This window comes from Elephantulus edwardii, unplaced genomic scaffold (assembly GCF_000299155.1).
Source record: "Elephantulus edwardii isolate Elephantulus edwardi_28Jun2011 unplaced genomic scaffold, EleEdw1.0 scaffold00056, whole genome shotgun sequence".
In the NCBI taxonomy this organism is placed as follows: Eukaryota; Metazoa; Chordata; class Mammalia; order Macroscelidea; family Macroscelididae; genus Elephantulus; species Elephantulus edwardii.
In genome coordinates, this window is record NW_006399806.1 from 59,813 (window position 1) to 80,502 (window position 20,690).

The 20,690-nt window shown below is 37.6% G+C and overlaps 1 protein-coding gene and 1 pseudogene across 1 annotated transcript in view; one reads left to right on the forward strand and one right to left on the reverse strand.

Annotated features, from left to right (window-relative positions):
• Nucleotides 1–20,690, forward strand: part of CWF19L2 (CWF19-like 2, cell cycle control (S. pombe)) — an 85,923-nt gene that overhangs the window by 51,350 nt on the left and 13,883 nt on the right. The window contains exons 12-15 of the mRNA XM_006887288.1: nt 722–838; nt 4,325–4,462; nt 13,887–14,099; nt 17,810–17,926. Coding sequence (XP_006887350.1) covers nt 722–838; nt 4,325–4,462; nt 13,887–14,099; nt 17,810–17,926 — 585 coding nt within the window. The remainder of the gene's footprint in view (nt 1–721; nt 839–4,324; nt 4,463–13,886; nt 14,100–17,809; nt 17,927–20,690) is intronic.
• Nucleotides 14,360–14,794, reverse strand: LOC102859678 (annotated as a pseudogene).

Sequence of the window (20,690 nt, forward strand, 5' to 3'; positions counted from 1 at the left end):
TGCAGCTCTTTTTCTGGACCTTTGTCATACCAATAATACCTAATCATATATTCCTTTTATAGAGTTCACTCCCTTATATGTTTCAATGCTGCGTACATTATTTATCCCCTTTTCTTAGTTTCCCCCAAACCCCCTTGTCTGTCCTGTTTTATAATAGTGGCATTATACAATATTTGTCTTTTTGTGACTGAGATATTTCACTCAGCATAATGTCCTCCATGGTCACCCATTTTGTATAATATTCCATGAGTTCTTTGTTTTTCAATGCTGCATAGTACTCTATAGTATGAATATACCACAGCTTTTCTTTCCATTCATTTGTTGATGGACACTTGGATTGTTTCCAACTCGTTTGTTTTATTAGTGATATGCCCCTTTTTTCTTGTTTTTTTCTGGGGAGTCATGAGGATGTTTTCATTTGGGGTGCTTAGTGATATGCCCTTTTCTATAATTTTTGGTTGATTATTGGTACATACTCCATCATCCTTTGGTACTTTCTAGATAAAGACTTTGATATCTGCTTCTGTGATTGCTTTAAAATATTATTTTTATAGTAAAATACATTTCCCTCCCCTTTTTTTTAAAGATTATGGTCATTTTACAGAATACTGCATAATTGAAATACAGGAAACTTAAGTAGTCTATAATATCATGTGAAGAATAGAATCATCCTTATATTATTGTTATTATATGTCAGCACTCTGTCTAAATCTTTTCACAGAATGAAGATCTGCAAGAAGTGATCCTTATGAGGACGGATCAGTCTGGTCAAGTGTGGCCTGTCAACACGCCAGGAAAAACCCCAGAGCCAAAGGGAGGAAAGAGGAGGAGACAGATGGTGTGGTTACCTTTCTAGCTTTACTCATTCATTCATTCATTCATATTTATCATTTCAAAATCTCAGAGCTTTCTTTGCATCAAACTACATAGTATTTTCTAAAACAGTGTTCTGCTGCAAACAGTAGTAAAATAGGAAATTGTAAAATTAATATAGTTTTATTCTTTTTTAAAAAATTTTTTTTTGTTTCTTTGTTTTGTGTTTGTGTACCATCAAATCAGATCTGACTGGTACAGGAGGAGATTGCCCCTCCTTCAGCAGAACATCTGGTGGATTCGAACTGCGCACCTCTGGGATTGTAGTGCAGCTTCTTGCCACTAGGCCACCAGAGCTCCTTTTATAGTTTTATTCTTAATGATCTCTTTTTTGCAGAATATCTGATTAAACTACATTTTATTTTACACTTTACAACTTATTTCCCTTTCGTATGTCTGTATGAGTATGGTCTTAACACCTTTGCTTTTGAGACTATACACAGCAAGCAAAACGTACAGCAGTTTCACAGATTCTGTAGGTACTGTTTAGTAATGATTACACTGTTAGAGTTGTACCATCATTACACCTTTTATTTTTTTAGGTTTTCATCCTTTACTCACATCTAACCTTTCAAATTACTCTTACCAACTTGATCTCCTGTAGATAGTTCTTAAAAGACTATAATGCTGAAGGCAGACATTTTTTACTAGTTAAGCTAAAGTGTTGTTTGGTTTTAAGAAGACTATAGGTGATTTTTTTTGGATTAAGGTTTATAAACTATTTTAAGGCGTTCATCCAATATTTATGGTTTTAGGAAGTTGAGCCCATGAGAATTTGATTTTTCAATATGGATTGAAGATCAATATAAAGAAAACAAAGATTCTCACCACTGGGCCAATTGGCAGCATCAGTATGGGTGGTGAAGAGATTGAAATAGTTAACAGTTTTGGTTTATTTGGCTCCACAGTCAACACTCTTGGTAACAGCAGCCAGGAAACCAGGAGACAAATTGCATTGGGAAAGTCAGCTGTGAGGGATCTCTCAAGAGTACTGAAGAGCAATGACATCAGGCTAGAGACTAAGGTGCACCTGATCCAGGCTATAGTCTTTGCAGTTACATGCTATGCATTGGAGAATTGGACAGTGAATAAGAATGATAGAAAGAGAATTGATGCCTTTGAGCTGTGGTGCTGGAGAAGAGTATTGAATATAGCATGGACTGCTGGGAGAACAAACAGGTTTGTCCTGGAGAGGGTGAAGCCAGAATGCTCCTTGGAGTCAAGGATTCTGAAGCTTCGTCGGACATACTTTGGGCATGTTGCAAGGAGGTACTGGTCCTTGGAGAGGGACATCATGTTTGGGAGAGTGGAGCGACAGCACAGAAGAGTGGTGGGAATGAGTGTGTTTGACATGGCGAGGTTGGCACAGGATAGAATGGCATTTGGGGCTCTTGTACATAGGGTCGCTATGAGTCGCAAGCAACTTGATGGCACATAACAGCAGCAACAACAACAACAACAACAACAATGAATCTTTGACTAAAATGAAATAACATTTAAAAAAAATAATTGCAACTTTTAAATGATTGATGCAATTTTAGTCCTAGTACACATTTCTTTGACTTTGAGCTGCTCTGTGGAAGAAGGATGGGCAGTCTCTTCCCTATGACTGCCTCTGAAAACTCACTAGAGGGTCACCTATGGGTTGGTTCTGACTTGATGATACTCAATAACAGCATACATTTCATTGACATTGTTTATACATAAACTTATTTTGAATACTTCACCACAGCACTTTGGGAATATGTTTGTCTCCCAAATGGTTTTTTTGTATTATGATAGCTAATTTGAGATCTGGTGAGGGAGTACGTGAACACAGTGATGATTTAATATATGTGCTGCCGAAGCAAGCACAATACAGTGATGATTTAAGAAGAAATTATGTGAGTGCTGTAATCCTTGAGAAACCTAACTTCCCTTACCCCTAATCCCATTCCCCCTTTGGGCACTAACAATTAGCTTTTAGTATTAGTTTGAGGCTATCAAAAACAACATACTGCGTTTTCTCAAATTAAATTTTTGCTTTAAATTTGCAAACTTCACATAAATAGAAATTGAGTACATTCAGGATTATTCAGAATTTTTATGTGAAGCACTTATTATACTTCTGTTATTGTTGTTGTTGATTGCCTTCAAGTTGAGCATGATTCTAGTGACCCTATGAACAAAAGGCCTGAAGACTTTCTATTACTGTCAACACTTATCAAAGTTCATAGAGTTTCCAGAGGCGTGTTGTTTAGAAAGTGGATACCACTCCTGCTTCCAAATATTACAGTATTAGGGAATATTATTTATTCATTCAACAAATACAGAGTGAGACTAACAGTTCTTCTAAAGGAGTGGGAGGAGTCAGGAGGAGAGATGAGGCAAGAGAATAGTGAAGGCTCCAATGATTTGCTATGGGAAATGACAGGAAGACCTGACTAGGGAGCTGCAGACACATGGTCATGTCATGGAAATTCCTTTATAGGTTACATATTACCAAGAAGTCTTGGCACAGGAGTTAAAGAAGGTAGATACAGCCATTGAAGGTTGAGGTTTGCTTTTGGAGTTTAGTGAAAGGACAAAAAGGCCAGAAATTGAGTCTGGAGCCAAGGAATGATGAGGTTTAAGCAAACAAAGACATGAATTTTACTGTTCAGAAAAATATTGAGAACAAGGGAGCTCTGGTAGCCTAGTGGCAAGAAGCTGTGCTGCAGTCCCAAAGATGTGCAGTTTGAATCCACCAGATGCTCCAATGGAGAAGGAGGGGCAATCTCCTCCTGTGCCATTTGGATCCGATTTGATGATAAACAACAAAAACAAAACATATTGAGGACATAGTTTCAAAGATTTCAAAGAAGTTAAAGTCTGGATTTCATTTGGGTAAGGAAATGTAAAAACAACATTAAAGAAGTTGCCTTTGGAAGTCCAGTAGTAACATTTCTTACTTTTTTTTCTCTCACACCTGAGTATGGAACCAACCAAAAAGAAGAAACAAGGTTGTGTTGGATGGGAGTCAAAAGAGCAGTTTTATTTCTGCTTAGAAAGCATAGTCTTAATAATTACAAGTGGGCTAGCTAATACTTCTTTTCTGTTTTAGGTACACTTACATGTTCTCTAGTTAACCTAAGTATTCCTCCACAATAGTGGGGAATTTTACTGCCGAGAAGAAGAGCATAGCAAGAGAGGAAAGAAGATGAGATAGAGAAATTCTTATCTTTTCTCCCAAATAATTAATCAGAGACCAGAAATACTTCTATCCCTGAGGAAGAGAGAAGAAAAGGGGCAGGCAAACTAAGAAATGTTCCTCTAGTGGACATTCATCCACATGAAAGCAGAAAGAACAAGGTTAAGCTGAAGTTACAGATTAGTGGAATGTGTAGATTTAATATTAAATTTATACATAATCGATTAAAAATGCATCAGGTCTCATGTTTTCACTAAATCAGTAATGTTTGTTTTTCTGCAGGCTTCAACCCATGAAGAGAAAGAAAGGGTCCGATATTTTCATGATGATGATAATCTCAGCCTGAATGATTTAGTCAAAAACGAGAAAATGGGAACAGCGGGAGACCAAAACAAGCTTTTTATGAGAATGGCATCTAAGGTAAGATAATTTCTGGGATTTCTTTGAAGTTAGAGAAGCTAGTTAGTCAATCTACGAATAATTTACTTGTGGAGAGCTAATTTTCTCTAAACTTTGACTTATAAGTTGAAATTTTCTGTAAAACAGGAACAAGTGTTTAGTTTAAGGTCAGAGTTTAATAATTGGTAAAATGTTAGCATTGGTCTACCTTATCTTAATGCTCCTTTAGTTCTTCATAACTATGTCATTAGAAGGTAGCAGAAAATATCTGGGAAGTAATGTTATTGGTTGTAAAAAAAGGCATTTTTAAATAATGCTAACTTAACATGAAAATATATCTTATCACATTATTATGGAGAATAAGCAGTATGAAACTTTATTTCAGATTACATTTTTTTTCTTGCCATCTCTTTTTAAAGCATTAATTTAAATATTTTGTAGAAGAGACATTATATTTAAGATATATAACTAAGACTGGCAAATTATGACCCTGAAGAAAAAAATGGATCTTCCCCCCTTGTTTTACCAATACAATTTTCTCAGAACATAGTCATTTACATATTGCCTGTTGCTAAGTTTGCTCTAAAATTACCAAGTTAGATAGTAGCAACAGAGATAAGGCTTAAAAGGCAACAAATATTTACTGGTGGTGGTGAACTTTGAAACAGGTTACCTGAAAGGCAGAAAGGGAAATTTTTCCATTATATGTTTTTTCACATATATAATATGTATGTTTCAGTTCTGTGAATGTTTTACTTGGTCAAAAAATCAGTTTAATGAGAGTTATAAGAAAGGTAAACAAAATGTCTATGTGTATTTGTGTGTGTTTATGTGCACATGGTGGAATAGAGAACTTAGATTTGGTGGAAAATAGAAATCTAGCATCTGGAATCTCTTGGTTGCTGTTCATTTATTATAATAATAAGGAACCCTGTTGGTACATTTGCTGACTATAAAGTCGAGGTGCCAATACACCAGGTGCTCTGTGGGAGAAAGTTGGACTATCTCCTGCCATAAAGACTGACATTCTTGGAGACAAACCATTCACTTCACTATGAGTCAAGACTTAAGGGACAGTAGTAGCTTTGGGTGTTTTCTAGTATTACAAAAGTTAACGTTTTCATCTGAGAGTGATGATGGAAAAGAAGTGTTAGGGTCTGAGAAAAGGTATAAAATGGCCTTTATGTGAGCCTGTGATTGAGTTGATGTGAGAGCTCTGCTTCCTGTATTGATTTCCAGTTAGTGGTGAGGACCCATTCATCCAAGATTGGAGGTTATAAATAGCAAATATAACATGTTAAAGTACTCATGGATTTTTCTTCTGCCCTATGTTAGAACAGCAGAAAATGAATAGAATTTGCTTTTTTGTTTTTTGTCTTTTGGCCATGATAGAATGATCATGATTTGTTTTTTGTTTTGCATATTTGCCATTATTTATTACATTAAGAGAACAAATAATATATGCTGTGTGTTACTCTTGCTAGATTTATACATTGTGAGGTCTTTTAATGATATAAGGGATCACTTTTAGTAATAACTAATTTGGCAGTTAATTACACCTCATTTGACCAGTTTCTCCAAACATTTAAAATCTTTGGTATTTTTTTTTAAACTCAAGATTCTTAGAATTATAGGAACTACAATACTGCAGAAGTTATCAAAGATTTTAGGTTCATGTAAGTTGTATTCACAGTCTATTTTAGCCATTCTGGAAACTTTTATTTACAAAATAAGATCTCAATTTTTCTAAATTAAGGGTTTTAGATTAAATATATGAAATATAGGAAGCAGAGGGAGGGAGGAAATTGTCCAAAAATGAAAGAATCTTTTTAAAGAGAAAAGCGAACTTGGAAGTGTAGGGAGGAAAATGAGCAACAGTGAATGAATGGAAATCCAAGTTTTCTGTAAACCTTTGTTAAAATATCAGTAAAAAAAATAAATATATAGGATATGGTTAATTGAAAGTTCTAATCTGTTGTTCATGGATCACTGTGAGGCATAGTTGACTTAACAATTCCTAACAACAACGGTATGATATTACCCCTTTTAAATGCATTTTATGAAAAAAAAGCTCTACATAGAATAGCCTGCCTTAGATCTTAGGTACATAATAAATGTATACTTTTTGTGTACCTACCTGCGTTTAAGAACACTATTTGCAAATAAATGCTTACTGTTTTGTTCTCTATATGGTTGACCTATTCTAATAGTTTTCCTCAGAAAATAGCTAGAACTGATAGTTGAGTACATTTGTAAACTGAACTTTTGTGTGTTCAACTAACACAGATACTATTTAGATTTTTAAGCAAGTGTTACTCGGCCAACTTATATATTGTTGAATTTGTTATATTGTTGTTAGGCACTGCCAAGTTGGGACTGACTCTTAGCTGACACTTCAGTGGTTTTTCAGAGATTATAAATTGCACAGGAGATTATTCATCCTTTTCCTTTGGAACAGTAGGTAGATTAAAACCATATTTTTTGGGTTGGCAGCACAGTTCCTTACCAACTAGGCCACCAGAGTGCTTGAATTTGTTATAGTATTGTATTAAAATTTTGAGACAAGATGTTGTTTTTATCCAAGCCAGTTGTTTCCTTTACGTTATTTTAACTCAACCCATTGACACTGGATTGATTTCAGTTCAAAATGACCCTCCATTGAGTTTCCAAAGTTGTACATTCTGATGTGAGGAGACAGTCCATCTTTCTCTCATTGATGGACTCAAACCACTGACCTTTTCATATAACAGCATGGGACACACAGACACCGTAGCACTAGACCTTCTAGTTAACTCACTTTGTACACTTGTTCCCCATCAAGTTAATTGATTTACAGCTGACCCTTATTTGGGTTTCTGAGGCTTTAAATCATCAGACGAGAGTGGCCATCTCCCCCCCCCCCCCCCGAGGAGCTGCTGATGGATTCTGGCTATCAGAGAAGAGCCGCCTCTGTTTTTAGAGCAGCACTTTGCTAACTGCACTGCTCGAGCTCCCTGCGTCATTCACAGGACAAGCTGATTTGACTGTAGCAGCCAACAGAAAAGCTCGAACACCATCCCTTCTCTTGCTGGTTACTTGTGTTAACTGTTTAAAAGTTGTGATTTGGTTAAAAGTTTATAAAGCATCTGTTGATACCCCCCTGTCCATTCATTTCACATTGTCCTTCCTTCACTCTTTCCAGCACTGTGCTGACTTTTTATGTCTTTTTCGTTGTTGTTTTTCTCATTGACTTGTATGTAATGAAGATAGACTTGAATCATATTGGACAATTTCTCATAAGAAAGCAGATTTTTTTTTCATTCACAAAGCAGTTTCTATCCCTACCTGTATGTGATAGTGCCAACAGAATTGTAAGGTAATATGGAAATGCTAATTTGGCATTCTTTGACTTTTCAGTTCATCAAAACGAATAATTAACTTAAGCATGGTAACAGTTTTTATAGGTTTGGTAATTATAATCAGCTCTATGAAAATTGTGAAATAACACTAAAACCCAAAAACTTTAGAATAACTAAGTTATTGCATTTTTTGAGTTAATAATATCTTTGGTTTATAGTATAGATATGTCAAATTTTTTAAAGGGACTATTAAAGCTTCATTACCCTGTATTTATTTTTTTTTAATTTATTCTTATTAAATGGAAGCTATTCGGTCTGGATACTTGGACCTGGAGGCAGTCGTCAGAACAGAGCAAGGGAACACTTCATGGTTCAAAATTGGGAAGGCGTACGCCAGGCTGCATCCTATCTCCATACCTTTTCAACCTATATGCAGAACAGATTAACCGGGAGGCTGGGCTCTATGAGGAGAAATGTAGGGTCAAGATTGGTGGACGATTTATCAACAATCTGTGTTATGCAGATGACATAACCCTGCTTGCTGAAACTGAAGAGGACCTGAAGCACCTGTTGCAGAGGGTCAAGGACTGCAGCCTCCAATATGGATCAAGGCTCAATGTCAAGAAGACAAAGATTCTCACCACTGGACAAATTGGCAGCATTGGGATGGATGGTGAAGAGATTGAGATTGTTCACAGCTTTAGTTTGCTTGGCTCCACAGTCAACAGTCTTGGCACCAGCAGCCAGGAAATTAAAAGGCGCATTGCCATGGGAAAGTCTGCTGTTAGGGACCTCTCAAAAGTACTGAAGAGCAGTCATGTCTCCCTGGAGACTAAGATGCATTTGATACAGGCCATGGTCTTCGCAATCACTTGTTATGCATCAGAGAGTTGGACAGTGACCAAGGAGGATAGAAGGAGAATTGATGCCTTTGAGCTGTGGTGCTGGAGAAGAGTATTGAGAATACCATGGACTGCTAGGAAAACAAACAGATTCGTCCTGGAAAGGGTTCTGAGGCTCTGTCAACATACTTTGGACATGTTGTGAGGAGAGACTGGTCCTTGGAGAGGAACATCATGCTTGGGAGGGTGGAGGGACAGTGCAGGAGGGGAAGGCTCTCTATGAGGTAGATTGATTCAGTGACTGGGATAATCTGGATGGGAGTGTCAGAGATGGTGCGATTGGCACAGGACAGAGCAGAGTTTAGGGCTGTTGTACATAGGGTCACTATGAGTCACAAGTGACTCGACGGCACATAACAACAACATTGACAACATTATCATAGAAAGTACCTTTGAATTTAGGTACTTCTCTTGCTTAGTGCTTCCTGTGAAAACAGATCTTAGGCCATAAGAGAAGTAACAAGTCAGTAGCTGATACAGAGTAAGACTTTATGTATTAGTTCACTGAGTCAACAAATATTTATTAATTACATTTCATTGTGTGATATATTCTCTTATTGGAAGTACATTGACACATGAAGATTTGCTCTTAAGAAGATTATAGACTAGTTGGAAGAAAAAAGATCCTTAAATAAATAGCAAAAATTAATTCAGTTGTTAAATATGTGCACGTTGCTGAGAAAAATACATGCAAAGGCTTTATCCCTGAAGTTCTGGAGTTTGGAGTGTCAATCCATTGTCCCTATTACTTTTGACTCTCCAAAAACTTAACAGTAGCCTACTTGACTAGAAGCCTTACCAGTGACATTAATAGTTCATTAACACATAATAACCCTCTCTCAGTTTCTGAAGCTGTAAATCTTAATGAGAAGAGCTTGCCATCTTCCTCCTTTAGAGCCACTGATACATTTTCACAACTAGACACACACATCTAAGTGTATGCACCTACATGAAAGCTGCAAGTGAAGAGGTATTTCATAAAAAAGTGAAAGGTTTTCATGCCTGCTAGAATTCCATTTTCTTGGTTTACAGTGGCCCTTACATTGGATTTATTTATCTTGAAATGGCAGGCACCTGCTATTGTGGACGTCTATCTCTGGGATATACCAAGCAATTTAACTTCTAACTCTGTGAATCCTGATTATGGCAGATTATGACTGTATTTTGGATGCTTACTTAAAGTACATAGTTCATCCTGAAGGGCTTCACTGTAGTCCCTCAAGGTGTTGTCAACTACCCAGCGCTTAAAAGTGAATCTTCAAAGTAACTTTACTCTTCTAGCCAGCCAGCTATCTGAAGATGACAGGGAACATGACGTTGTCATTATTGTGTGCCATCAAGTCAATTCTGACTTAGACCATGAAAAAGGATTGCTGTTGTTAGATGCTGTTGAGTTGAGTATGACTCACTGTGACCCTGTGAACCGACTTGAACCCTGCCTTATCCTGTGCCATCCTCATCATCTCTGAGACACTAGAGCCCATTGCTAAGTCACCATGTCAGTCCATCTCATTATGAGTCTTCCTCTCCTTCACTGATTCCCTATCTTTCCAAGCATGATGTCCCTTTCCAAGGAATAGCCTCACCTACTTACATGTCCAGAGTATGAAAGACAAAGCTTTGCCTCTTTTGCCTCCAAGGAGCAGTCCATGGGTTATTTAGTATTGCTTACTGTGATTTCCAAGATGGTAATCTTTGCAACGGGAGCTCTGACCTAGTGGCAAGGAGCTGCACTGCCAATCCAAAGGCATGTGGTTCGAATTCACCAGCTGCTCTGCAGGAGGAAGATGGGCAGTCTTGATTCTGACCTGATGGTATACAATAACAATCTTTACAAAAGGAGACTGCCATGTCTTTTTGTCGTGGAGCTGCTGGTGAGTTTGAACCACCAACATTTTAGTTAACAGCCAAACACAAGCACTGAACCATCAGGGTTCCAGCAATGTGATATGAGACAGAGTGAATTATATATGTATACACCCATTGCCATTTTTCATTTGCTGTGTAATTAGTTCCTTGGTCAAAAGCAGTACGTGGAATACCATGATGGTAGATAAGACATTCTGCAAGTTTACAGTTTGGCAGGGAACATAAAGTTAAGATATAGTAGTACTGTCTTCTAATACAGAATATTAGACTTAAATGCAGAAGCAGTGCTTATGAGGAAGACAAATATTATCCAGACTACATATCTGTTTGAAAAATAACAGCAAAGCATTGCCCATCCGTGATAGAAATGGTCGAGTATACTCATATAGCTGAATGATTCCCCCAAGGGGATGGGGCTGTGTTATGGATTCACCGTTGGTACAGCCACTTTACCACTGTTTTCAGATTTATTTGGAAAAGAGATTCTTCGAGGTTTAAGATTTATGGTGTGGTGTCTTGGGCTTATAGAAAATCATCAGCTTTCTTTAGAATTCTATCTAAATGAGTAAGAAGGGTATTTTCATGCCCTGGTTCTTGTTCCTCACCCACTTCCCTCTTTCCCAGCAGTTTTGTTCACCTTTACTCCCTTTTACTGAATATATGTTCTATTATCTGTTAACAGCATCACCATTAACAAAATGTTGATTACTGTTGTCAATAATAAAGTGGGCTGAAGTTCAGAGAATAGAACATGGAACTATTTTAATTTTTCTCTTTCTTGACATACACAGAAGCTATTAATGATTTAGTAAATAGAATGACTCTTCCTCTCATTTAGATTTTTGCATCAAACCCTGAAGAAAACTAAATGGGGGAAAAATGCAAATAATTAGAGCCTGGCAAAGAAATAGTTATTGTTAAATGAGAAGTGTCAGTCAAGTCTAATTGGGAACACTACTACTCTATTTAGTTCAAATGTTACAAATAAAAGTTTGGCAGAGAACAGAAAATTAAAGAGTAGAAGTATTATCTTCCACGTGTAGAACATTTGATTTAAATGCATTTCTTAATCGTTTATGAACTGATTTTATTAACAGTGGGCTGTTTTGTAGAATGGCACAATTATTTTATATGAATATGTATTGTAATTCTGCCAGTAGATATTATTAGCTGTCTGTTTAAATATCATAAGTTGGTTTTATATTTATTTTTCAAGTTAATTTTCTTCTTTGATTGTTAGTCCCTTAATTTTTCTTAAGTACTGCTTTAGGAGCATCTTTCAAATTTGGGTATGGTATATTTTTGTTTTAGTTTAAAATACTTGCTATTTTTCATGTTCATGTCTGTTCAATGGGTTATTTAGAAACGTATATTTAGTTTTTTTTGCTTTAGTCATCAAAGCTATGCATCAGGGTCATATCCTCTCACTATACTTACTTAATCTATATATGGAGCGCATAATTTGAGAAGCTGGGCTATGCAAACAAGAATACAGCATCAGGATTGGAGGAGGATTCCTTATGGAGATGAGATAAACTTGTCTGCTGGAAGTGAGGAGGACTTAAAGCATTGATGAAAATCAAAGACTACAGCCTTCATGAACATGGATTACACCTCAATACCAAGAAACATAAAGAAGATAGAAATTCTCACAGTTGGACCAGTAAGCATTGTTAAGATAAATGGAGAAAAGATTGAAGTTGCCAGGGATTTCGTTTTACTGAGACCAACAATCAGTGCCTGTGGAAGCAGTAGTCAAGAAATCAGACAACACGCTGCCTTGAGGAAATCTGTTGCAAAGCACCTTTTAAGAATATTAAAATGCAAAGACGTAGCTTTGAGGACTATGGCTGAGCCAGGCCATCGTAGTTTTATCAGCTCATAGATAAGTGGAAGCTGGACAATAAGTAAAGATGATCAAAGAATGGATGCCTTTGAATTATGGTTTTTATGAGTTATTTAAAAAAATATAACATGAATTGCCAGAAAGACAAACTCTAGCCTGTTTGGAAAGATACGCAGTCAGAGTGCTTCTTGAGAGGCAAGATTGGTGACATTTTGTGTCACATAGCTTGGACTTGTTATCAGGAGGACCTAGTCCCTGAGGAACGTCATCATGCTTGGTAAAACCCTCAGGAAGAGGGAGGAAGACTGGCAGTGGGCTTGGGCAGTGCTCGTGGGGAAGAGGCAGCACTGTGCTGGGTGTACACACAACTGCTAGGAGTCACGGCTAACCAGTTGCACCTAACAACAGGCAATTAAACCTGAGATTAAAGAATGAGTATAAGAATGGCAAAAATGAGAACAGGATTGGTAAAAGAAAAATATACAAAGCCTGAAGGTAACAGAAAATAGGATGACTGGAAATTAGAGTACTAGTGTGACAGTGTGTCTAGAGATGTGATCAAACCCACATCATAAAGAGACTTGTAATGGCATTGTTGTATTGTGCTGTCAGGTGGGACTGATTCATAGCTGACCCTCCTGTGGGTTTTCAGAGGCTTTATGTTACACAGGAGGAGATTGCCCATCTTTTTTCTTGAGGAACAGCTGGTGGATTCGAACTGTGCTGCTTTGGGTTGGCAGGACAACTCGCAATCACCAAGATCTTACTTGTGCTGTGCATGCCTGTGTTGTGAAGGCTAAGTTGTAGAACTCTCTTAGATAATATTGCTATAACCATTATAAAATAAGGAAGTAAGATTAGAGTGGGCACAGGAGAGATTAAAAGTGGTTCCGTTTCTTTCTCTAGTAAGTGGAAATAATATTGGTTTCTGCCTCAAGGGAATATAAAATGATAAATTGTGTGTGATAGTGATGATGTTGATAATCATAATGTAGTGTGTAAGGTCTGAAGGTTACATTTTTCTCATTTCATTTTCTTCTAAGATTTATCATAGAATTTAGAGGTATAATTTCAGAATGCTACATTACAGTAAAATTTTTTTCTATTATTTTTAAAATTTATTCACTGTTACACAATTTCTTTCCCTTCCCTCCTCCTCCCCAGCCCACCCCACAATGTACACCTTGTTCCTGATTATTCTCGTGCATATAATGCCTAATCATATATTCCTTTCAAACAGTTCTTCCCCTCATCTGTTCTAATGCAGCATTTATTATCTATCCATTCTTTCCCCAGTCTCTCTCCAACCTCCCCCATGTCTGTCCTATTTTATAACAGTGGTGTTATGCAGTATTTATCCTTTTGTGACTGAGATATTTTACTTAGCATAATGTTCCCAAGGCTCTCCCATGTTGTGTACATGACAGTAAAATCTTAACCACCTTCTGATGCACTTAATTTTTGTGTTTTGGTTTTTTTCTTTTTTTCAGTTTATGGGAAAAACTGATGGAGATTATTATACTTTGGATGACATGTTTGTCTCTAAAGCAGCCGAGAAAGGCTGCCTTGGTGAAGAGGAAGAGACGCAGAGGAAGAAAGCTATTGCTGAGCACCAGAGCCTTGCTGCGCAAATGGAAAAATGTCTATACTGTTTTGACAGTTCTCAGTTTCCAAAGCACCTTATTGTTGCAATAGGTGTTAAGGTAAGAAAGAAGCATTTATTAACCTAAGGAAAAGATTTCTCAGTATAAGTTGATTTGCCTCTTTCTTCCTACTTTTTTTTTTGCTGGCTAGACTGAAAGGCTTTATTTTACAAATTCCAGCTGGTGACCGAGGCCTTCCCAAGGGAGCCCCTGTCCCAGCAGGTCCGGGGTGGTGGGTGCTGGGTCGAGAAGAGCAGCTCCCGAGAAGAGAGGCAAGTAGGCAGAGCCTGCAGAGTCCGTCCAAGGTCCATGTGGGGGGCTCAGCCTGAGCAGCCTCTGCAGCCGCAGTGCGTGCACTCGATGATCTGGCCCACTTCCAGCTTGCTTTTGGGGACCCGGCAGATGCAGTTGGTCCCGAAGTTCATGTCCCGGGTCTGGATGCAGCACAGGCAGCAAAGGTTCTCGTAGCCCTGCTTCTTCCACTTGGCGATCAGGTTCTTGTCGGCGTAGCCTTCCTTGATGCAGTACTCGTACAGCTCTCTGCTGATGGCCTTGCGTTTATAGAAGAGGTCGAAGATGTATCGGGTTTTCTGATGGTGGATTCTGAAGATGGGCCACAGAGACTCCACTTTCCGCTTTCCTTCATGAGGTTCTGTTTCCGCTTCTCTCATCTTTTGATCCAATTCATCTAAAGTTGGTTCAATCAACTCCCAACCATCTGGGGGAGCTTTCCGGCTCCTTTTGACTTTAGGCATTTCTGTTCACAAGATCTTAAAATCTGCTTCCGAAGAGTATAACGGGAAGACGTCTGGATTCTGGAGTTACAGGCGAGGGTTCTTGTTCCACTCTACCCTGTACTTGTGTCTTTGGGGCAGTCACTTTAACACGCTGGTTCTCAGTCCCCTCATCTAGCGGTCAGCTTTCCTCTGCCGCCACTTCCCTACTGACCGCTCCTGCCTTGGACGTGATTGTTTTTTCTTCCTACTTTTAATGTTTTCTGAAGAATCCATCTTCCCTTATGTTTTCAGTATTTTGTGTTTCAAGTTTTTATGGTTATTAGAATATTTTTTAGAGTGACTGTCATTATTGAAATGACATGAAGTTCGTCTCTTGTGTGATTCTGCCTTTTAGAAAGATAGTTTTCGGGAGTGGATAAGGCTTTGGGCTTTAGAGCCAAGTATTTTTATTGTTGTAAGGTACCATTGAGCTGACCACAACTCAGAGTGACACTAGGAACAGCAGAGCCAATGCTGTCCTGTCCTGTGAGTCTTGCTGTGCTCGGGGCCGTTGTTGCAGTAACTGTTCCATCTTGTGAAAGGCCTTCTTCATCCACGAGCCAGGTGCTTGGTGTCACGTTCTGGCTTTGCCCTCTACCAGCTGTGTGACCTTGATTTGATGATTGGCTCTTTTTCAGTGTTAAAATCACCTCAATGAGACTCAATCCAAAGCAGCTTCTGCAGTTTCTCCTAATTTTGAATGGAATTCTGCTTTAGTTTTCATAGGTTGTCATGATTTTAAGAAGTTTATTATCTTTTCTTTGATTCACTTGTTTATTAGATGTCTACCCTTATATTGGTGATTTTAATCCCAAACTTCACCCTAGTGTCCTCTTTTCCTATTTATCCCTTCTCTTGATTTTCTTGATACTCTTATCACCATGTTACATACTCTGTTTATCTTTATTGCCCCTTTTGGGAAGATACTTTTATGTCTTGGTTTGTTGTTGATTTTCCAGCGTATAGAACAATGTGTGGCTTATAGTATACCTCAGTAATTATTAATTGATCAATCATTGGCTCTGCTTTTTCTTGAAAAAGAAAAATCATTACTTATTTTGCTATTCAATTTATTTCTTAAGGTATTTATCGTTTCTCTTATATAGTTCTCTTTTAAAAAATATTTTTAATACCTGTTCTAAATAATTTTTAGAATGGTTTTAGACATTAATTTGCCTTTGTTGGTAATTAAAGAGCCCCGTGGTTACACTGCTAACTGAAGGTCAGAAGTTCAAACCTCCCAGCCACTTTGCAGAAAATTGATCAGGCAGTTGGCTCCCGTAGTGATTACAGCCTTGGAATCTGTTCTGTAAAATTGGTATTAGTCAGAATCATCTCAATAGCGCTGTTTTCAGTACGTTATCTTCCCTGCGATTGGCACAGTTAGAGCAGTATCCTTTTTTCATGAAGTTTAGTTTTTTTATTTATGTCAGTGTGTTAGATTTTCCAGATATGCTGTTTGTTCTGTGCCTTCGAGCCGAGGTTCTCTCATAGGTACTCAAGAGCAGTGATGTCAGTCTGAAGACTAAAGTGTGCCTGATGTTAGCCTTGGTCTTCTGAATCACATGCATCTGAGAGCTGGACAACTCCAACACCACATTGCAACGTGCAAATCATTCTCCAATATAATGACCTGAAAGGTGTTAAACTTCCAATAACAAACTGTAGAGACAATTGGGTATATAAGGTCCTGGTGCCATATGCCTTTTCTAGGCCCAGCAGAGGCCTGTGGTGGTGCAGCAGGATGGGATCTTGGCTGGCTGGTTGTCACACACAGTGGCTCAGCCGGTTCTTTGGTGCTGGTGCCAGCATCACAGGACCACAGGCACAGCAGGGCGACTCGCCTGCCTGCAGATCTGTGCATGCCTCTTAAGCTTTCCCTTTCTTTATTTTTAAATTGTGACTATGATAGTTATTTTACTGTAAACTTAAGAAAAAATCCATATTTACTCCAACTTTATCTACTCTCAGAAGTTTAAAAAATTTTTATTATTTTATACATTAATTAAATACATAAATATGTTTATAGTTTAAATACTAATTGACATTTTACAAAAAAAAATTTAAAGACTTTATATAAAATAGAAACATAAAATCCATTTTAGGTAATAAAAGTGAATATAAAACCCAGTGCCATTAAGTGGATTCCTACTCATAAGGACTCTATTCGGTTTCTCCTTCTTTCTCCCTCAGAGCCACTGCGGTCAACTGCTGACCTTTTGATTAGCAGCCCAATACATTTCACTCTGCCACCAGGGCCTCCATTTTAAGTACTCGCTTTGTGTTATCAAGTTAGAACCGACCCATAGCTGACCTTCCAGTGGGTTTTTTGAGGCAGTTTAATCACACAGGAGGAGGCTGCCTGTCCTTCTCCAGCAGAGCACCTGGTGGAATACATGTATGTAAATAGGCATCTTTAGTGGAGCCGCTAAAGTAATAATGAAGGCACTTTCTGTGCCTCTTAATTGTTTAATTCTTGCCTCAGCTAATTGTTGTTGTTTGGTGCCGTTGAGTCGTAGACGACTCATAGCGACCCTATGAACAAAAGGCCTGAGCATTGTTCATAGGGTTTCCGGAGGCAAGCCATTTCAGAAGTGGATGCCGCTCCTACTTCCAGGCTTCAGCTAATTAGAGACTCCAACAACTCAAACACACTGCTGTGGAGTCGATTCTGACCCTCTGTCCCTCTGTCAGGTTTCTGAGGCTTCAGATCACAGTTACCAGGCCATGTAGCTTGAGGAAATTGTTAGGTAAGGTCTTTTAAAGCTTACCTCTCCTTAAGGATAAAACGTCATTGATTCTGCCATAGGTTATGGTAACCTTCTGTCTGATTTGTAACAGTGAAAATGGAAACTTGCATTCTAAATTCCCAAATTATTAAAAGCTGCCTGATAGTATCTTTCAAAATATTAAAATAAACATATTACTTAGAAGCAGGTATACAGCTGAGAAAAATAGCAGTAACATTTCACTTTCGGAATTTTTTTTCTTTAGGTTTATTTATGTTTGCCCAACTCCCGCTCCCTTACGGAAGGCCACTGCCTAATAGTCCCTTTGCAGCACCATAAAGCAGCTACCTTATTGGATGAGGACATCTGGGAGGAAATTCAGGTCAGCATGATTATGCTAATTACAGCCATTTGCAAGTTATGACTACATTTTTTTATCGTTCAGCACCTTTTTTCCTTTTTAAAAATTTATATTCTGTAAGTATGGAAAATTTTTATCTGATAAACTGTATATGATAAAGTAGTAATTATTTTGTAAAACACTATATAACATGGGAAAGTCTAAAGAGCATTGTTGTTGATTTGTACCATAAAGTTTGAACCAACCCATAGCTGACTCTGCAGCAGGTTTTCAGAGGCAGATAATTGCTCTGGAAGAGATTGTTCATTCTCCCATGGAGCAGCTGGTGGCCTTGAACTGAGTGCCTTTGGCATTGCAGCACAACTTCCTGTCACTATGCCAACAGAGCTCTCAGGAGCATTGTGCTAAGTGAAATAACTTAGTCATGAAAGGACAAATACTACGTAAGACCACTGTGAAAAATAGGGTAACTGAACAAGATGTGTATAAATGTTCAAAAAAGGAAGAGAAGAAGCAGGGGTCAAAAAAAAGAGGAAGGGAAGAAAATCACTAGGGTAGCAGAGGTTTGTGGGTGGCAGTGGGAGTGAAGGAATAAGAAAGATTCAGTGGGAACTTGAGAAGATGGGGTGATAATAGGTATAGATCAACAGTAATTAATTCTATAAATACAATGTATATACATAATTATATAAAACACAGTGCACATGAATGAAATACAATGTATATGAGTGAAGGCATAAAAGGAGAAACTAGAAGGATCAATGGAAACAAGAATCATGGGGAAATGGGAAGAGTGCTGTTCCAGTGCCACGCCACAGAGCAGTGCATGAAGGGTTCTGTGGAAAACCAATGTGCTCGGTAAACTTCCATTCATATTACCGTAAAACTTTTTTAAAAAAGAAAGAAAAGCATTTTAGTAGATAAAGTAAAAATTTATTTAGCCCAACAGGGAATATATGACTCTAAGATATTTTTGTTTCCGCAACTGTTTCCTATAGTGTGTCAAGCTCCTTCACTTTAAAAGCATACAGTGCATACACAGAATGCATGGATCTGCAAAGGAATGAGAGAAACCCTGACCCTGCAAGTAACTGTCAAACAGGGAAAGAGTGAAAGTAAGAGGTCTCCTAAGAATTCTCTGGAGGCTCACAAACCAGGGGAACAAGCACCAACTGAGTGGAGCTGACTCCTGACTTCAACCAAAGCAACTCCAATTTTTCTGTGGTTTAAATAATAGGATTCCAAACAAGATTTACTTTGAAGAAAGGCTCACTACATTAAAATAAGAATAAAGAATAAGGAAAGAAAAAAGTAGTAAACTACTGCCTTAAAGGAAAAAAAAAAGATATTTTTGTATGTTTTGTGACAAATAATAGCAATAAAATAATTAATTCTCTCCAAAGGTATGCTATATTCCAATTCAAACCTATAGTTTAATAGTGTGGGGTTTTTTTTTTTAAATATTTTTTTTTTATAAACTAAGACCTTTACAATATATTTCATTCATAGAAATTGTTTTATACAATCTTTCATTTACATTGTGTTTCATACAATTCATTCATATACATTATATTTTATACTAGTTTATTTAGTTTAGTAGGTTTTGTAATCTTGGTGCGTTATGGAAAATTGGTTGAGGGAGGGGAGAAACAAATTACTTTTTGCAAATAATGGCATAACTTTTGGTTCTATAGTTTTGTATGCTAAATGAAAAAATTGGAAGTTACAAAACGTTAGAGGATAATGAACTAATGAATTTTATGAATTTTCTATCTCTATTTGTCATTGAGTTGGACCATTTGTTGGGTTTCTGAGGCTGTAAATTGCAAGGTGGAGAGATTGCTTTCTCCACTGAAGCTGCTTGTGGATTTGAACCACTATAGAAGTGTGACCTTTGTGTTAGCAACACAACTCCTTGTGGACTACACCACCACAGCTCCCAATATGATTCTTAGTTCATTTAAAGAAATGTTGTTAAAGCTTTTTACTTTACTTTCCAAAGTGTATGTCAGTTCACTTACATCCTGGTGAGTAATTTTTTAGTGAATATTTTTAAAATTATTTGAGTTAGCAAAAAATGTTTGCAGGTGTTGGAGCCACTTCTTTGAAATGCTTCTCTAGTAATATTTATATTTCATTTTAGATCTCTTGTTTAACAGAAAATGTAAAGACAGTCTTGGAAAAAGCATATATGCATAGTAATGAATTTCTAGTGAGTAAGAAATGGACATCGGTGGTTTAATTCTTCTTGGGTCAGTAATCAACATCCGTGGAAGCAGCAGTCGAGAAACCAAGCAGTGAATAGCACTGCTCCAAGTGACCTTAAAGTTCTTAAAAAGCTAAGATGTTACCCTGTGAATAGAGATCAAAACCGTACCCTGTCATGTGCTGAGTAGTGGGAACTGGCTCACAGGTGACTCTCCAGTGGTTTTTCAGAAACTATAAGTCATGTGGGAGGAGATTACTTATCTTCTTTCCTGTGTGGCAGCTGGAAGATTTAAACCCCCTGCATTTGGGTTGGCAGGGCAGTTCCTTACTCTCTAGGCCACTAGAGCTCCCTCCCTTAGCTATTAGAGGAGTACACACGTAACTATGTGATACAGCATTTTATTTATATCTATATGTCTCAGAATGTATAATACAAATTATTGACAACACCACAGCTAATGAAGTTGCTGAATTATTGCTACACTACCGGTCAAACTATAAACTGGTACAGCTGCTTTGGAAAACTATTTGACAGTTTTTTAAAGTATGAAATATTCAGCTTTCCTACTACCTAGCA